The 19493-nt window shown below is 48.3% G+C and overlaps 1 protein-coding gene across 1 annotated transcript in view; it reads right to left on the reverse strand.

Annotated features, from left to right (window-relative positions):
- Positions 1 to 9012: 9012 nt before the first annotated feature.
- Positions 9013 to 19493, reverse strand: part of ABCC5 (ATP binding cassette subfamily C member 5) — a 99428-nt gene continuing 88947 nt past the window's right edge. Inside the window, exons 27-30 of the mRNA XM_003831994.4 lie at positions 17897 to 17975; positions 16481 to 16594; positions 14708 to 14872; positions 9013 to 10478 (exon numbers count right to left, since the gene is read on the reverse strand). Coding sequence (XP_003832042.3) covers positions 10377 to 10478; positions 14708 to 14872; positions 16481 to 16594; positions 17897 to 17975 — 460 coding nt within the window. The 3' untranslated portion in view covers positions 9013 to 10376. The remainder of the gene's footprint in view (positions 10479 to 14707; positions 14873 to 16480; positions 16595 to 17896; positions 17976 to 19493) is intronic.

A 19493-nucleotide genomic window follows, 5' to 3' on the forward strand; every position in this document is an offset into this window, starting at 1 on the left:
CTCCCTGGTCCTGTGTCTCCTCTCCTCACTTTTGCTTCTCGGTCCCAAGGCTCTGACACACTGTGGCCACCACTCTCTCCCCGCTCTCCCAGGCGCCTGGCCTTGCTTTTATGCTGGTGCTCCCAGGCAGCATTGTGGAGGGAGGCAAACCCAGGAGCCCTTCCCCAGTGGAGTAAATCCATTTGGTCACATCAGTCACACCCGGGCCATGCCACTCACCAGGGTGGCAAGGCTGTGGCCTGGGACAGGTTGGGACACCTTCACTCCTATATCAGCATCATCCTCACCTCTGGCCCTCGGAGCTCATCCCTGGTGAGGCTCCTCACAGCCTCTTCATGGCAGGGTCAGCTGACTGCATGGCTCAGCTCAGGGAGGGACAAGGGGGCAGGCAGCCGCTAGCAGTGGCAGTGTCTCCCATCAGGACATGCTCTTCCATCTCAACACGCCTGAGGCTGGGCTCCTACTGCTGCTCTCCTCCGCCCAGATGCGCAGCAGCCTTCCTGAGGTCTCTTCAGCTTGTGCTGAATCCCCATGTTTCTCTGTAGCCTTCTCTCTGTCTCTCTCTCCCCTCGCCCCCTCTGCCTTCTCTCTCTCTCTCTCTCTCTCCTCTCTCTCTCTTTCTCGGTTCTTTCTCCTGCCTCAGCCTCTCGAGTACCAAGTGCTGGGATTACTGGCGCCCACCACCATGCCCAGCTAATTTTTGTAGTTTTAATAGACATGGAGTTTCACCATGTTGGCCAGGCTGGTTTTGAACTCCTGATCCGCCCACCTCAGCCTCCCAAAGTGCTGGGATTACAGGTGTGAGCCACCATGCCTGGCCTCTTTCTTTCTCCTTTGTTTTCTTTCTTTCTCTCCTTCTCTCTTTCTCTCTCTCTCTCCCATTCGTTTGTTCTTTCTTTTCTTTTTCTTTTTCTTTCTTTCGTTCGTTCTTTTTCTTTCTTTCCTTCTTTCTTTTCTCTTTCTTTCTTTTTCTCTCTTTTCTTTTTCTTTCTCTCTTTCTCTCTCTCTCTCTCATTCTTTCTTACTTTCTTTCTTTCAACAGTGTCTCACTGTGTCACCCAGGCTGCAGTGCAGTGGCATGATCATAGCTCACTGTAACCTCAAATTCCTGGGCTCAACCAATCCTCCTGCCACAGCCTCCTGAGTCTCTGGGACTACAGCGGCACCACCATATTCAACTATGTAGCCTTCTCTTAGGTTTCAACTATCTTGGAACCAGACTGCTGGAGTTTAAATCCCAGTTCTACCTCTTACTGGTTTTGTGACCTTGGGCAATTATTTAGCTTCCTCTTGCCTCAGCTTCTTATTTGTACAATGGAGATAAGATCATTTTAGCAAATTGCATCATAGAGCTACTGTACCAATGCCCAGCAAGAGAAAGATGTCACAGTCCAGTGGGGTACATTGAGGATAGTTTAATTAAGAGACTGTTTGCAGGCCTGGCGCAGTGGCTCACGCCTGTAATCTCAGCACTTTGGGAGGTAGAGGTGGGCAGATCACGAGGTCAGGTGATCAAGACCAGCCTGACCAACATGGTGAAACTCCGTCTCTACTAAAAATACAAAAAATTAGCCAGGTGTGGTGGTGTGTGCCTGTAATCCCATCTACTCAGGAGGCTGAGGCAGGAGAATCACTTGAACCTGGGAGGCAGAGGTTGCAGTGAGCTGAGATCGCACCACTGCACTCCCGCCTGGGTGACAGAGCGAGACTCTATCTCAAAAAAAAAAGACTGTTTGCAAAGATGTGTTAGGGAATCCATAGGCATAATGCCAGTAATGACGGAGACCCATTTCCACTTGAGGCTTAGAGAGTCAAGGGACAGTGTTCAGTGGGTACAGAGTTTCAGTCTGGAAAGATGAAAAAGTGTTCTGGAGATGGATGGTCATGATGATAGCACAATGATGTGAATGTACTTAATCCCACTGAACTGTTCATTTAAAAATGGTTAAAATGGTAAATTTATGTTGCATCTATTTTACTAAATTTTTTAAAAGTCAAGGGACAGAGAGATATCAGAGGCCTGGAGCCCCTACCTGTTTGGAGAGGTTGTTAACAAGCGTCTGCAGTTCCTTCTGCTCAGAGCACCTCACCCCTGCATCTCCATCTCTAGAATTTCTACCTACCTTATCTCAGGTTGGGGTGATGATAACAGTGCTTACCCCACAGGGCTGCTGGGGAATAAGCTGAGCTGGTGTGAAAGTGCTATGGATTGTGCTATGGAAGTGCTATTTGTACTATGCTTGTGCAGATAGTAATACTGCTGCAATTTCCACAAACCCCTGCCTTCTGTTTCCAACAAATCACGTTCCTCCCTCCTCAAAATACTGCTGAAGAGACTGCAGGCCTCTGAAAGCTTCACTAGCTACTCCGCCAATCTCTACTACCTCCAAACACACCAACCGTCTCCCACAGTGGCCCTTGCTTTGTTCTGGGCTGAGACTTGCCCTGTTATCACTGCATTCGCTCCGCCTTGATTACACAGCATGAGCAGTTCAAGGGCAGGCGCCAGTTCTCACTTTTTTCGGGTTTACAGGCGTGAGCCACCACACCCGGCCTGTAGCTGTTTCTTAAAGTTTATCATCCCAAAAGGAGATTTGCCTGCTCAACATTTCCAAGTGTGTTGAACTTTGACAAACTTCCTACCCTCCCTCCGTGCCCAAGGGTGACAGCATGCTGGCAGCTAAGGCTGGGACACGGTACTGGGAACAGAGACTACCCAGCACAATGGGCCAGGGTGCGATCAGATTCCAGGGTGGCAGGTCACAGGAACACAGATTTGGAGCAGAGGCCCTGGGTGACCCGCCCCTCCAGCGCCCAGCCAAGGCCCTCCATGTCTGATTGTGAGCTGCGGCCTCCTCAGCGAGCAGGTGGAGGTGGGCCACACGGTCCCCTTACAGGAGTTCCCATGCAGAGTGGCTGACCCTGTGGCAGCCCCTGTCCAAGTTGCACCTTCCCCCCTCAATGATATCCCTATGATTCCAGCCACGCCTGCCCCCCAGACCATGGGCCTCTCTGTTTCCTTGTTTGACTTCTAGGCCAAGAATGGACAACACTCAGCCTCTGCTCCTCTAAGAACAACTCAGGCAGGGCGCAGTAGCTCACACCTGTAATCCCAACACTTTGGGAGGCTGAGGTGGGTGGATCACCTGAGATCAGGAGTTCGAGACCAGCCTGGCCAACATGGTGAAACCCCATCTCTACTGAAAACACAAAAATTAGCTAGGTGTGATGGGTGCCTGTAATCCCAGCTACTCAGGAGGCTGAGGCAGAAGAATCGCTTGAACCTGGTAGGCGGAGGTTGCGGTGAGCCAAGATCACACCACTGCACTCCAGCCTGGGTGACAGAGCGAGACTTCGTCTCAAAACAAAACAAAAACAATTCAACTAAGATGACAGATGACGTGGCTGCGCCCCTTCCCTATATGAGGTATTTCCACACCAAATTTCTAAATCTATCCCCTCTACAGCACGGTGAAGGCTGTTATGTGAAGGCTTCATCCCCTCACAGATGAAGGCAAGGCTCAGCAGGTGGAGTGATTTGCTCAAGGAAGTGGGAGGGCGGCCACAATTCTACCCAGGCCTTCAGTCTCCAAATTCAGTGTTCTCTTTCCACAGCTGCCTCCCAGCTGTGACAGGCTGGCATTCTCACAAGGAAGGTTCCTATAGGCTAAGAGAACACACACACGAGGAAGCAGAGCTAGTCACACTTCCAGAGGTTCCGGCCTGGCCTCAGAGGTCTCCGTGTGGCTCAGGCTGCCCCCGGGCCTGGCATGTACTTCCCGCCTGAGGCTGCCCCAGGGCCTCAGAGCTGGTGTATTCTTTCTTCTCCTCCCTTGTCTGTCTGCAGACCCCATCCAGGGGAGGGCCCCTTCCATGGCCCTTGGAGAAACAGTGGTTAAGGAATGCTGGATCAACAGCTTTAGCCATGGGCCTGTGCCCAGGCAGGGGCCGTTTCCCATAGCAGACTGACCCTCACTGTAGATCCCGCAACACCCCCTCCTGTGGATAGATCTCAGAACAAAAGGACACCCCTTTCCCCTTCTAGAGCGACCCAAACCCAGTACCCACTCCACACTCAGTGCCCGGAAGTTGCTCCGCCCCACACCCCCACTCCAGCAAGGTAGGCCCACCCCCTACTTCTCCCTGACTAGGAAAGGGAGGAGATAAAAATAAGGAGCTACAGAGACCACTAGAGGTGGAAGGAATGAGAACTAGGCAGAAGAGACCCCCCCCTCCCGTTACCCCCATGCACCTGAACACAGAAGGAGAATTCCATTCCTTGCGGTTGTGTTTAACTTGTCCAATGTGTCCCAGTGCCCATGGGAGTGAATGGGAACAAATACAGGGGGCCTGCCTGCCTCTAGACATTATGTGAAGGCCCCAAAGGACAGGAGCTATTTCTGGGGAGGGCTGGGAGACCCAGGAATCCTCTAACTGAAGGAGGGGCAGACTCAGGGACCACATCCAGGCAAGCCAGGGCACGGGCCAGCGCTAGAGGACATAGCCCTGCTTTGCATATTTTATTATCAATAGTTCCTTCTTTCACTCTTGGTGCGACTCTATGACCAGTGGTTCTGCACATCCCCAGGTTTCGTAGATGAAGAAAGGATGACGTGCTGCCTGACAGCTTGCAATGAACTCAGCACCTAGAATTTTGCAGAGTGTTCCAGTGGAGTTCCCACGGGGAGCTGCTTTCCTTCAAGCCCAGCCTTGAGTAAGGGGAGCAGGGCAGTGGGACTCACCACTGCCATGCTGTGCTCCAGCCAGGATGATCTCAGGGCACAGGGAGAGGCTTCGTGTCCGAAGAGTGTGGCAAAGGGCAGCCAACATCCTCCTGCTCCCTGCCCCCAACACACACACCCATAACCGCACCCCATCAAGGGCAGTAGAATTAGCCATCCAACCAGAATGATGTCTTTATTGTTCCCAGGATATTCATCTTATCCGAGAATGATTCATGGCAGCTATTATTTAAAATATTAAAAATATTCAAGGCTGGGCACAGTGACTCATGCCTGTAATCCCAGCACTTTGGGAGGCTGAGGCAGGTGGATCACCTGAGGTCAGGAGTTCGAGACCAGCCTGGCCAACATGGCGAAATCCCGTCTCTACTGAAAATAAAGAAATTAGCCAGGCATGGTGGCACGGGCCTGTAATCCCAGCTACATGGGAGGCTGAGGCAGAATTGCTTGAACCCAGGAGGCGGAGGTTGCAGTGAGCTAAAATCGTGCCACTGCACTCCAGCCTGGGAGACAGAGCGAGACTCCATTTCAATAAATAAATAAATAAATAATATTCAAGACGGTCAAAAGGGAAGATCAAAATTTTATGAAGGATGAGGGAAACAAGCTGAGATAAACATACAGGGCCCTGAGCTTCCTGTCGGCTAAAATAAGAAGGAGGAAACAATGTGTTCCAGAATCCTCACTGAGAAGCAGAGAATTTTCCCGAGATCAGATTCTGAAAGGGATTTCTTGTGTGGACACAACTGCCAACAGAGATTTTTTTTTTTTTTTTTTTTTTTGAGACAGAGTTTCACTCTTGTTGCCCAGGCTGGAGTGCAGTGGCGCAATCCGCTCACTGCAACCTCTATTTTCCGGTTTCAAGTGGTTCTCCTGCCTCAGCCTCCCACGTAGCTGGGATTACAGGTGCCTGCCACCACGCCTGGCTAATTTTTGTATTTTTGTATTTTCAGTAGAGACAGGGTTTCACCATGTTGGCCAGGCTGGTCTCGAACTCCTGATCTCTTGATCTGCCCACCTTGGCTTCCCAAAGTGCTGGGTTACAGGTGTGAGCTACCACGCCCGGCCTGCCAACAGAGATTTTATGGAAGATGAAGTAGCAGCTTTCTTCATGTGCCCATTTCCGAGAGTGACTCCAGGACTCGCCAAGGGTATTGAAACTGAAGGATTGGTAGTCTTTCTCCAAGTACAACACGGCTCGGCTGGGGATTGAAGGGTAGAACCTGATCATACGTAGGCATGGCGGGAGGGCATGTATGTTCCCAAGGTGTCACTTCTCTTAGCCAAACATTGTTTTGCTTATTATCTAAGTATGAATGCCAGTGATTATACCAAATGGTAGGTGGCTGGGATGCAGCCCCTGTATTTTGATCAGCTGTCAGGATCCCAGAGAAAATATACACAGAGGCTGCTCTAGCAAAGCCCTTCTGTTGATGACTTCACGCCTTTGGCACTGCGAGGCAGCGTGGTGGGCTAGTCCGGAGAGTCTGGTGCCTGAAGACTCCTGTGGCTGGAGGAGTTGCCCAGGGCCCAGAAACTACCAGCCCCAGGCCCACATCCTTATTACAATGGACCTTTAGATCTTACCACATCCTAGGAAAGGAAGGGAGATCGGAGGTAGGGAATACCAAGGACAAGAGAGAAAGGGTGTCTCTGAATAACCCAGGGCAGGACTGGCCAGGTGCCATCCCTGGACTCCTAGGTCATGACCGAGAAACTCAGAGGAGGAGAAAAGGTGAGAAAAAGTGAGCAAGTTACTTAAAGTTTCTCTTCTCCTTTGGACCATAATCTCCCTGTGTCTTGTTTCTGGTCTCCTGTGCCCAGCAGAAGGTACGGGACCTAGTGAATGTTCAATAAATAGTTTTTGGGAAAAGAGCCCAAGGGGGCTGGAGTCCAGGTATTGGGAGGCTGAGGGAAGCGGCAGTTGGATCAGTAAGTCTGGAAGAAGTGGGGAGCTAAAGTTCCCGGAGGGCAGGCCACTCTCAGAGGCCCATGGGAATGACATCAGGTGGAGACTCCCAGAGTGGGCCTCATGGCACCTTTTTTCTCACCAGTGGTCAGAATGGCCCCAGGACTGCAGCCCACCAGATTCTTTGTCAAGGACACAAAAAATGAGTCAGAGAAGTCTCCCCCAGCCCCTAGCCCCGTGAACCAACCATTCCAGGCAACGTCAGTATCTCTGCCTCAACAGGTGTGTGCCCACGGTCCTAACTGCCTGGCGCTGGCCCGTCCTAGCTGGGTATGGAGCTCCCCTTTGAGAACAGGGCTGTGCCAGGTCTGCGGGAGACCAAGTACTAGCTCTGATGGTTCTCACTTGGACAGCAGCCAGCTTAGTCCTCCTAAGCTGAGTCCACCTGAGCGGGTAGAAGGGAGTTTGCCTGATCCAAGGAAGAATGCTGAATTCAGGCCACAGGCAGAAAGAAACAGGACACAGAAAAGATTCCAGGAAAAGAGGAAATCTGCTCCCAGTACACACCACCTCCCTAGTGGAAGCAAAGAGGAAGAGGCAGAGTTCTAGAGCCGTGTCCCAAATGAGGTGAGCGGGATCCAGGTTTTTCAGGTCCTAGTTATGGACTCACACTAGTCATGGAGTTAGAGCTGGAAGAAATCTTAGAGGCCATCTGATCTAGCACATGCATTTGATGAAATTGAATTTGCTGATGAAATTGAAGCTCAGGTCATGAGATGAGGAACAGCTTGAACTCTGGGAGCAGGCTGTTTGGGTTTGAATTCTGTGTGATTCACTTCATACTGGATATTGGTTTGAGACAAGTTAAATCTTCATGAGCCTTTCCTCATCAGCAAAATGTGCTTAATTATAGCTACCTTGTAAAGTGGTTGAGAAAATCACGTAAGGCCATGCTAGAAGTACCTAGTACAGTGCTTAGCTTACAGGTGCCCCTGAGTTCTAGCCAAGAAAACAAGCACAGAAGCAATGTCTACTGTTTTCAGGCCTGGTTCATAACTTTCTGCTCAACATTCTGTGCTCTCTTCTCTGATGAGCACAGTGGATCCAGCAGAGAAGCTCAAATCTAGAGGTTTGCAGGGTGACCAGGAGGGAGGCAGACTGGGTTCCTGAATGCACGGGCAGAACCTTCATTCCACCCCTCCACAGACCACACTGCTTTGCTACAGGAGTTTGGTTACTGTGGTAAACTGCTGAAAGTCTGGGCTTGTTTCTTACACCTGTTAGCCTACTCTACTTGGCAACAGAGAATTATGAGCTGGGAAAGCACAAAATGGCAATATGGAAATTGCTTTTAAAAATCCTATTTAGGCTGGGCACAGTGACTCACGCCTGTAATCCCAGCAGTTTGAAGGGTCTCGTTCTGCTGACCTTGTTACCTTCTTGGAAGATAAATCTAGTGCCTCAGTAAAAGTGGTTACCGTTTAGATTGGAGCTACCCAACAGAACTTCCTGCAATGATCGACACGTCCTATATCTGCACTGTACATTACTATGTGGTACATTACTATGTTGTACAGGTCGCATACAGCTACTGAGCGCTTGAAATGTGACACCCTAGGAACTAAAGTTTTAACTTTAGAGTCAAGCCCCTGGGTTCTCACGACAGCACAGGTACTTTAGAAAAATTAGTATAATTTCTACTGATGGCCAGCGAACTAATACCAGTTTAAAAGCTTTCTTGGCTGCATTCAACACAATATAGTCAGAAACTTTAGAATGAGTACCCTTTGCTTTTTTTTTTTGAGACGGAGTCTCACTCTGTCGCCCAGGCTGGTGTGCAATGGCACGATCTCAGCTCACTGCAACCTCCACCTCCGAGTTCAAGTGATTCTCCTGCCTCAGCCTCCTGAGTAGCTGGGACTACAGGCGCCTGCCACCATGCCAGGCTAGTTTTTGTATTTTTAGTAGAGACGGGGTTACTAATTTTCAATGGGTGAATCTGAATGAATTGGCTGAAAGGGTGATTATATTGTTTGAATTGCTAAGAATCCTCGATAAACTATTCATTTTAAATACATCTCACCACGACCACCCACCTCACCACAACCACTCACCTTTCCACTCCCCACCCTCTTATGGGCAGCCAAAGAGCTTTATTTGGGGACCATGCCCAGGAATACAGGCAGCGGGACTAAGGCCCACAGAGATGATTCCAGGTGTTCAGGGCCCCATGGCCCTTGCAACCAACCAGCTTTGCTACCAGTCCTTCCCAGATGCAACTCCATTGCTGGATATGCAGGTCCCAAAGCCATTCAAGGATATCTCACTCCCTTCCCAGAGAACTGTTTGATACACGAAGAGTTTTACAAAATCCAAAATAATTTTATTCACATTTTCAGATTTTTGCTTCCACAAGGTGTTCAGCAAACATGCTAAGGCGACAGAATGTCTAGTTGGTCACGACATGCAACGCTGACCATTCAACTGATGACAGCAGTGACCACGCCCACCTGAGCTACCAGCCCCACAGCACAAAGGGGGTTTGCGGGAACACACCAAACCACACAGCAACCAGCAACCTGAGGTAGGTCTCTTTACAGTACAAAAACTTCTACGCCAGTGTGAGACACTGATTAGCAAGAGCTGCTTAAAGTTGCAGACTTTGAGGGGAGAGAGAGAGAGAGACTGTGCGACGACTGCGGTGAGAAAGGAAAACAGACCCACGAAATCCTGAGCCCTGCCACTGAACTGTGGAGGTGTGGGAATAGGCAAATGAAAAAGTGCCACCTCAAAAAGCAGCAGTTGGCTCCAGGGCTTGGAACCAACAGGTCTTGGAGCTGGAGAGCTCTGTGCAGTGGCCAGCCGTAGGAACCTGAGGCAGTGGGACTCTGTGGATAGACTGATTCTTGTTTAGAAACAACAGCAAAAAGAAGAAGGCAGGAAAGAAACTCCCCAGCTCGGAGGAATGTCTCTGTGATCCCCATTCCTGATGGAGGGAGTGAAAAGGGGCCTGGGCTTCGCCCCGCTGCTCTCCTGACAGAAACAGTAAGTGACACCAGGACAGAAGGCAGGAGCCCTGAGAACTCACGGCGCTCTGCATGGTCTCCAGCCGCCCACCCGTCTCCAGCCACCCCTGGAGCGGCCGTGGGGAGGCGGCAGAGGGGGCTGTCGGAGGGCCCACTATTGCCACACGTCTTCCTTTGGACACCCAGAAAACCTGGCACCGTGAAACCACCAGCTAGAGAAGAATGAAATGCTACTCTTCCTACAGTCTAATAGCAAAACGAGATCTCTAGTACAGCAAACTGTACAAAAATGATAGAAAGGAATATGCACTGTTATTAGCACAGTGCTTATTTTAATATAAAATAAACAGCTTACATTTTCACTGTAAATATAGGCTATGTACAGAATTATATATAGATATAGCTACACGTATAAAGCTTCATTATAGGCCTCTGATACAATTATAATAACGGTTCCCTGAACCTTTTAGAGTGCAATTAAGAACAAAAACTAAATTTTGTTTACATGAATATGGAATAAATACAATAATCAAAATATGACTCTCCCTAAAAGTGAAACACACAAGCCAATCCGGAACTGCTGTGCGAAAGATAAAATCGAGAAAGGCAAGGTTTCGGTAGGAGGACGCGATGAGGGGCCCGCCCCAGGCAGGGAATGGCAATGCTCTAAAGAAAAGAGACTTCGTCAACAGGGAGGAGTCAGCCCTTGACAGCGACCTTGTTCTCTGCAGCAGCAAACATGGCATAGAATCGGGAACTGTCGTTGGACAGAAGGACCGATGGGGTGTCAAACTCCACCACCTGCAAAAGAAGGAGACGCCGTCAGGACGCAGCTCTGGGTCATGCAGGATGATTCAGAGGATCCACGGCTCAGTAAGTGCCAGTGCCCCCTGAGGGTAGAATCTGGGGACAATTCAACTAGCCCTGCGTGCACCTCCCCCTTTATTTTTTTATTTTCAACTATCCAGGGAGTAAGGGAAAGGACAGAGAAAATGACTTCCAGCATTTTAGTAGTATGCGGTTTTGCCTAATAAAGTATTCTCATAGCAAAAAAAAAAAAAAGAAAACGACTTCCAGACCTCCTTCACATAAATCCAAATTCCTTCAGCCTTGGGAATGAAGGAACCAACCAACCAGGTCTATAAACTGCAGGAGGCTGGTGGCTCACGCCTGTAATCTCAACACTTTGGGAGGCTGAGGTGGGCAGACTGCCTGAGGTGAGGGGTTCAAGACCAGCCTGGCCAACATGGTGAAACCCTGTCTCTACTAAATATACAAAAATTAGCTGGGCATGGTTGGTGGGTGCCTACAATCCCAGTGACTTGGGAGGCTGAGGCAGGAGAATTGCTTGAACCCAGGAGGTGAAGGTTGCAGTGAACTGAGATTGTACCACTGCATGCCAGGCTGGGCGACAGAACGAGACTCTGCCTCAAAATAAATAAATAAATAAATAAAAAACAACAGGCTGGGTGCAGTGGCTCATGCCTGTAATCCCAGCACTTTGGGAGGTCGAGGCAGGCGGATCACCCGAGGTCAGGAGTTCGAGACCAGCCTGACCAACATGGTGAAACCCTGTCTTTAGTAAAAATACAAAAATTAGCTGGGTGTGGTGGTGCATGCCTGTAATCCCAGCTACTGGGGAGTCTGAGGCAGGAGAATCGCTTGAACCCGGGAGGCAGAGGTTGTGGTGAGCAGAGATCGTGCTATTGCACTCCAGCCTGGGCAACAAGAGCGAAACTCCGTCTCAAAAAAATAAATAAATAAATAAACAAAATAAAATAAATAAACTGCAGGGGAGAGAAGTTGCAGCTCAAGTCAAGGGCACACCAGACAAATGCCATTTTGTTACGCAAGCTGATCTAACCTTATAGAGGGAAATGGAAGAGCTCAGAATGTCTAGTTGTCAGGGGAAAAAAAGGAAGTCAGGGAGTGACTTAGTCAAGTGGCCATTCCTATGATGGACTTCTATGTAGCCATGGAAAATCATGTGGCAGCAGAACCCTGAATGATATACTGGCGGAACCCACCTCCTGTGGCAGAGGCTGAAATGCATGTACTCAACTTTCTCAGCCTCCCCCGCCACAGGGCAAAGGCATAGAACATAACCTTGTTTAAGGAGATGTAAGAGGAAGTCTCCTTAGTGCTTTAGGAGAGGGTGTCCTGCTCAGTGGACAGGCCACAAGGAGAACATAAGCCTGTCCTTCCTTTGGACACGTGTCCTTCCTTTGGCTGGGTGCCTGAGCAGGCATCCTGTACCAGCAGGGGAAGGTGAGTACTGGCTGAGAGTGATACAGATCCCCACACTGCTGAGCTGCACAAAAACCAACCCATGTGGGATAACAAAATCCCATCCTCCAAACCCCTTTTAGTCTGGTATTTTGTGTCTGCGGCAGAGAGCATCCCATCTGTTGGAGTCTGTGTGTGCAGATGCAAGAAAAACACAGCTGGGGTAAGTCAGTGTATTACAATGCTCATCTCTGGGAGTAAATGGCTTATCATCCTGTTTTTGCCTTTATGCTTTTTTGGTGTGTGTGTGTGTTTTTTTTTAGGCTTTCCTAAAATTACAAGGAAATTTTAATTAGCAAGAAAAAAATTAAGGGAAGAGAAGGATAGAGTCCCTCATAAAGAGTGAATGGGCTCCCCACTCCAAAACATCAAGCCACCTATCGAAAGAAAGGGGTCTCAATTTGTGTCCTTAAGAAAAAATTTCCAGCTGGGCACAGTAGCTTCTGCTTGTAATCCCAGCACTTTGGGAGGCTGAGGTGGGCGGATTATCTGAGGTCAGAAGTTCGAGACCAGCCTGGCCAACATGGTGAAACCCTGTGTCTACTAAAAATACAAAAATTAGCCAGGCATGGTGGCACATGCCTGTACTCCCAGCTGCTCAGGAGACTGAGGCAGGAGAATCGCTTGAACCCCAGAGGCGAAGGTTGCAGTGAGCCAAGATTGCACTACTGTACTCCAGCCTGGGCGACAGAGCGAGACGCTGGCTCAAAAAAAGAAAAAAAGAATTTCCCAGAAGATGTTCTTGGTCCCATCTATTATACCTTACTAGTCTCTATTTTAACACCTACTTACAAAGTAGTAGCTCAACGTATCTTATGTATGACAGAATCTCAGTAAACACTTAGTTTAAGGCAAACAAAGATAGTCACAAAACACACTAGCGTGAAAATAATTTCAAGATGAGGAGAAAAGTCCTTAGCCCCCAAGTTCTCTCAATTCAGCTTTGAAGCCCAGGCTGAACCTGCCCTATTTAACACTTTTCTCAGTATTTCTCCACAATTTAGACAGTGTGCTGGCAGTGGGGTTGCTGGCCTGAGTCCTGTCCCATCTCCTCTGCTTCCTTTTTTTTTTAAATCCCACCAATTTTTACTGTTTGCTTTTTTTTTTTTTTTTGAGATGAGGTCTCACTCTGTCACCCAGGCTGGAGTGCAGTGGCGCTATCTCGGCTCACTGCAACCTCCGCTGCCTCCCAGGGTTAAATGATCCTTCCACCTCAAATTCCTTAGTAGCTGGGATTACAGGTGTGTGCCACCACGCCTGGCTAATTTTTTGTATTTTTGGTAGAGACGGGGTTTCGCCATGTTGCCCAGGCTGCTCTTGAACGCCTGAGCTCAGGCAATCTGCCCGCCTCGGCCTCCCAAACTGCTGGGATTACAGGCATGAGCCACCGTGCCCGGCCTACTCCACTTCCTATGGACTTTCCCTGAGACTTTGTCTCCTTATCTGTAAAGCAGAATTCAGGCTATGTCTCTCTCTAGGTTGTTGTGATGACTGATGGTATGTTGAGAGATTATATGTAAAGCACTAAGCACAGTGCCTGAAACATAGTAAACATTCAGTAGAAGTAGCTATTATATTAGCTGTCACTGTGGGAGCTTCTACAATAGAAGACATGTTACCCATTATAAATGGCTTGTTATTTCCTCCAAATTATTAATTTACTTGTATCCTAGGGGCATGCAAAAGAGGTATTTGTCTAACATAAATGTACTTAACATCACCTGTACAAAGAACTGTAGTACTAAGCACTGCTGGGGCCCTAAAGATGAATGAGCGGTGACTCTGCCCTCAGAGAGCGTTCAGGGAGTTCTCTAGGGAGACAGGGCATTGCACAATTCCTATCAACTGAGACAGAAGAACTACAAGAGAGGTACAGATACAGTCTAGGGCGGCTGAGGCAGCCAGGGGGTTTCATGGAGGCTTTGGCATCTGGGCCATGTCATTCTTCAGGGACAGGCAGGTTGTGAGCAGGTGGATATGGGAGAGAGAAGGGCAAAGGGCCTTTTAGGTAGATGGAACTATCTGAGTAAAGACAGATAAAAAGCTTGGAGAATGCAAGATGTCTATAGCCAACGGCACCTGCAAGGGAAGAGTGGAAAATGAAGAAGGCAAGGCTAGGGCCAGGCTGTGGGAACGCCTGAAACAACAGGGTAAGAAGTTTGGTGCCGCTACGTGATTGCAAAAAAGCAAACATGTGCTGGCTGGTCTCAATAGGCCTCCGGGGGGGTGATCATTGTGTATGTGAATGAATCACTAAGTACATGTACCAGGGATGATAATTGTGTATGTGAATGAATCACTAAGTATCTATACTCTCTGGCCCAAGTATGCCAGGGGTGACCATTGTGTATGTGAATGAATCACTAAGTACATGTACCAGGGATGATGATTGTGTATGTGAATGAATCACTAAGTATCTATACTCTCTGGCCCAAGTATGCCGGGGGTGATCATTGTGTATGTAAATGAATCACTAAGTACATGTACTCTCTGACTTAAGTCAGTGTCGCTACTCACAAGCAACAAAAGGACAAATTAGTAAAGTAAAAAGAGAACCCCATCAGAGGTGCCTGAGTAATCTTGTGATTCGGAGGCTGTATCCCTCCCAATAGCAAGTAAATAGCGTTGCTGCAAGTGCTTATCTGAATGCCCAGAACCCTACAAAGATGGCAATCAGTCCATCCCTGCCAGGGGCCAGGTTCCTCCCAGACATGCCAAGCCAAAGTTCCTGAAGGACTCGGTACCTGTCCCTGGGCCAGCACCATAATCCTATCGGAGCCTAGAACCGTGTGCAGGCGATGGGCGATGGTCAGCATGGTACAGTCTGCAAATGCTTCTCGGATGGTCTCTTGAATCAATAAGTCTGTCTCTGTGTCCATGGCAGCTGTGGCTTCATCTAAAATCAGAATCTGCCAGAGAAGCAGAGGAGAAAGAAACTCGATTAAATTCCTTTAGCATTCTGGTTAATCTAGATTTTACTAAAATGTATTTCATTATTTAAGTTTTACACTATCTATTGTTTTCTTTTCTTTCTTTTTTTTTTTTTTTTGAGACGGAGTCTTGCTCTGTCGCCCAGGCTGGAGTGCAGTGGTGTGATCTCGGCTCACTGCAAGCTCTGCCTCCCGGGTTCACGCCATTCTCCTGCCTCAGCCTCCCGAGTAGCTGGGACTACAGGCGCCCGCCACCACGCCCAGCTAATTTTTTGTATTTTTAGTAGAGACGGGGTTTCACCATGTTAGCCAGGATGGTCTCGACCTCCTGACCTTGCGATCCACCTGCCTCGGCCTCCCAAAGTGCTGGGATTACAGGCTTGAGCCACCATGCCCGGCCTATTGTTTTTTTTTTTCTAACAAAGCACACATATATGTAAAAACATCCTTTTGCTTAGAAGTGATACAATTTCAAAACCAAGTTTGCCTTGATTTCCATAACAGCATATTTGTAAAATACTGATCTAGGCCGAGCGCACTGGCTCATGCCTGTAATCCCAGCACTTTGAGAGGCCGAGGCAGGCGGATCACGAGGTCAAGAGATCGAGACCATCCTGGCCAATATGGTGAAACCCTGTCTCTACTAAAAATACAAAAATTAGCCGGGCGTGGTGACGCGCACCTGTAGTCCCAGCTACTCGGGAGGCGGAGGCAAGAGAATCGCGCGAATCCAGGAGGCGGAGGTTGCAGTGAGCCGAGATCACACCATTGCACTCCAGCCTGGGTGACAGAGTGAGACTCTGTCTCAAAAACAAAACAAAACAAAACAAAACCACGGATCTAATCAAATACTTGCCCCTACATGCTCTGTGACAGTGAGCATGTACAATTAATTCTTTTTTTCCCTTGAATCCAATATGGCTGGTAACATACTGGACAAAAGGACATTCTTTTCCTGTTTATAAAATGAAGGGGCTGGATTGGATGACCTTAAAGTCTCTTGCAATTTTAAAATCTATGTCGGCCAGACACGGTGGCTCACGCCTGTAATCCCAGCACTTTGGGAGGCCAAAGTGGGCAGATCACGAGGTCAAGAGATCGAGACTATCCTGGCCAACATGGTGAAACCCCATCTCTACTAAAAATGCAAAAATTAGCTGGGCATGGTGGTGCACGCCTGTAATCCCAGGTACTCGGGAGGCTGAGGCAGGAGAATCGCTTGAACCCGGGAGGTGGAGGTTGCAGTGAGCCGAGATTTGGCCACTACACTCCAGCCTGGAGACAGAGCAAGACTCCGTCTCAAAAAAAAAAAAAATCTTCTATGTCTATGGTTTGCAGTCGTACAACTACTCAATGGCCAGAAACAAAAGTTGGTCTTGGATGAAGGTAAAAACAAAGCAACCCTGTTCTCCCTCCCCAGAACCAATATACCCAAATTGTGTCAGGGTTAGAGTTATCTCTGGTCATGCTCTTAGAAAGTGCCAACAGGGATCAGAGCCAGGAATACCTTTGGACCCCAGTGTGTCAGGGCAAGGCTGCACTAAAACATTCCCATTCTCTGCTGCTGCCAACCCCAAACTGCCTTACCTTACAGTGGCGGAGCAGGGCTCTAGCTATGCACAAGAGCTGCCGTTCCCCCACTGAGAAGTTATCCCCATTCTCCATCACTTCAGATTCAAGTTTCAGAGGTAGCTGAGCAATCTAGGGAGAAAGAAACTAGAGATCAGAGGGATAAGAAACTAAGCTGAATTTCCTGAAAATCCAAGGACAAAAAGAAATGATTCTGAAAGCGATGAAAGAACTATTAGCCAAGAACCTGTCTCATCTGGAATGAAGGTGCAGGTGTACTGATCATGCGTGCTAGGACCCACTTCCAAGGCAGTCCCTGATTCCAATAGACTATTCTGTTAGCTTTATACCATTAAAACATCCCAGAAATTCCAACGCTTTCATGTCCCCAAAATCCAGTCACATAGTGGGCCTTAAGTTTTGGTTCTGAAAATATGGTCTTGCAATAGGAAATAGTATAGTAAGGAAAAGTACTCTCCTTCTGAAGTCCAAAGCCGTAGGCCCGTGCCTGTGAAACATTTTTTGTAAGCTGCAGAACTTATTCTTCAAATGAGAAGAATCCCGATAGAGCAGAGGAAAAAACAGAACTCATCTACTAATAGTTGAATTAGGGCAGGGGATCCTGGATCCTGACTCAACCCAGGCATAACAGAAGCCTCACCCTAGGCCAGTGGTATCAACCTATAGACTGCAGCTGCTCGTGAGGGCCTGTGAGGGCCTACTGAGTTGTCCCAAAATGTCTGTGGTCCATGGTCCATATGCACACTGTGTGCTTTCTGGAGACTCAATATGTTATGTATCTTTTTTTTTTTTTTTTGAGACAGAGTTTCGCTCTTGTTGCCCAGGCTGGAGTGCAGTGGTGCGCTCTCGCTCACTGCAACCTCTGTCTCCTGGGCTCAAGCGATTCTCCTGTCTCAGCCTCCCGAGTAGCTGGGATTACAGGTGCATGCCACCACACCCGGCTAATTTTTGTATTTTTAGTAGGGACAGGGTTTCATCATATTGGTCAGCCTGGTCTCGAACTCCTGACCTCAGGTGATCCACCTGCCTCGGCCTCCCAAAGTGCTGGGATTACAGGCGAGAGCCACTGCGCCCGGCCACGTTATATATCTTTTGCATATATGTGGACGCTTCAAAGTATGTTACACTGTTATGACTAATAAATTAAAAGCATCACTTAATTCTAAGTAGTTGTCATTACTATGTTCAATCAATGGATAGTGCAAGGCCAATATGACCGTGGGCAGTATGGGCGGTGGGGTTGAGAGGGATCAGCTTTTCCCAGGTATCTGAAAGACTTGGAGAGCCCTGCCACAAAGCCTTTGTCCACAGGCATCCTGGAGGCACGGCCAGAGCAGACGGGGTGTGGCAAGGGCACCGCCGTGCTTCCACCCTCACCATCTCAGCACGGCTTCCCCTAAGCTCTTCACTTACACATTCTTTCATGTGTGTCCTCTCCAGGGCATCCCAAATCTGGTCTTCAGTATACTGGTTGAAGGGGTCCAAATTTGATCTAGGAAGAAACACAGGAATTTCTCAGTGGTCCCACCCTGAAGCGACCCATTGGCAAAGGCTGTCTGTGGAAGATGTTTAACACACATGCATAGGGAGAGAAGACTCCAAACCCTGATGGTCACAGACGGCTCATTCCACAACCAGACAGATGGGAGCTCTGACAGCACACTGGGCCACCTCCTCAGCTCCATAAAACTTGATTTATTCTTTTACTATTTTTACTATGTAAATAATACTAGTTATAGAACAATTTATAAATGCAAATATCAGCAAATATCCTTCTAGATTTTTTCCTGTGCGTGTATTTGTTAAAATACATCTTTTGGCTGGGTGCAATGGCTCATGTTTGTAATCCCAGCACTTTGGGAGGCCGAGGCGGGTGGATTACTTGAGGTCAGGAGTTCAGGACCAGCCTGGCCAACATGGTGAATCCTTGTCTCTACTAAAAATACAAAAATTAGCCAGGCGTGGTGGTGGGCACCTGTAATCCCAGCTACTCAGAAAGCTGAGGCAGGAGAATTGCTTGAACCCAGGAGGCAGTGGTTGCAGTGAGCTGAGATCACACCACTGCACTCTAGCCTGGGCAACAGAGTGAGACTCCATCTCAATAAATAAAATAAAATAAAATAAAATAAAATAAAATAAAATAAAAAATAAATCTCTCCATACGTACAAACTTAGAAATGCACCCTCTTTCTCTTGGTCTACCTGGTTCACAACCCTGTCATTGAGTATGGGGCTCCAGGACAGCTGGCCTGACCAGGGAAAGAAACTGATCCAGTAGAAGGGAAGAGGAAGGAGGAGAGAAAGAATAAAGGACAAGTCAAGAAAAAGGAATTTTCCTGGCACAGAAGACCAGTTTGGGGGCCATTTGTGCTTACTGTGCCAACAGTAGCTACCTCAAGGAAATCAGAGGTGATACCAAAAGAACGAGACTAGAAATTTTTTTTTTTTACAGGCGCATGTCACGTAATTTTTGTGTTTTTTGTAGAGATGGGGTTTTGCCATGTTGCCCAGGCTGGTCTCAAATTCCAGTGCTCAAGCTCAAGTGATGAGCCTACCTGGGCCTCCCAAAACGCTGGGATTACAGGCATGAGCCACTGTGCCCGGCCAGGACTAGAAATGTTTAGGACAGGAGAAAATTATCTTTGCCACTGAGGATGAGGGTGGAGAACTGGTGGTGGAACAGGTATTTGGTGGAAAACTGGGATGTTACAGTAATTTTGGACGGCTTGTCTTGATCTACACATAACATTTGGAGGTCTAGTAATCTGAAAAGTATATTTGCTTTGCTCATAAAATTATGCCTGGCATGTGGGAAACAGGAAACTCTCTGGGAGAAACATGGACTTTTACTCTATGCCACACACCTGTCTCCATATCTGGGGTTACTTATTACAGGCACGCAAATACAATCACGTCATTATCACAGAACTCTAGTGAGAGGACAGCAGGCCGGCACCGCCTCATTCCTGCTATCTGGGCATCTCTCGATCTCCTGGGAGATTCTGACCCG

Source organism: Pan paniscus, chromosome 2 (assembly GCF_029289425.2).
Source record: "Pan paniscus chromosome 2, NHGRI_mPanPan1-v2.0_pri, whole genome shotgun sequence".
Lineage (NCBI taxonomy): Eukaryota > Metazoa > Chordata > Mammalia > Primates > Hominidae > Pan > Pan paniscus.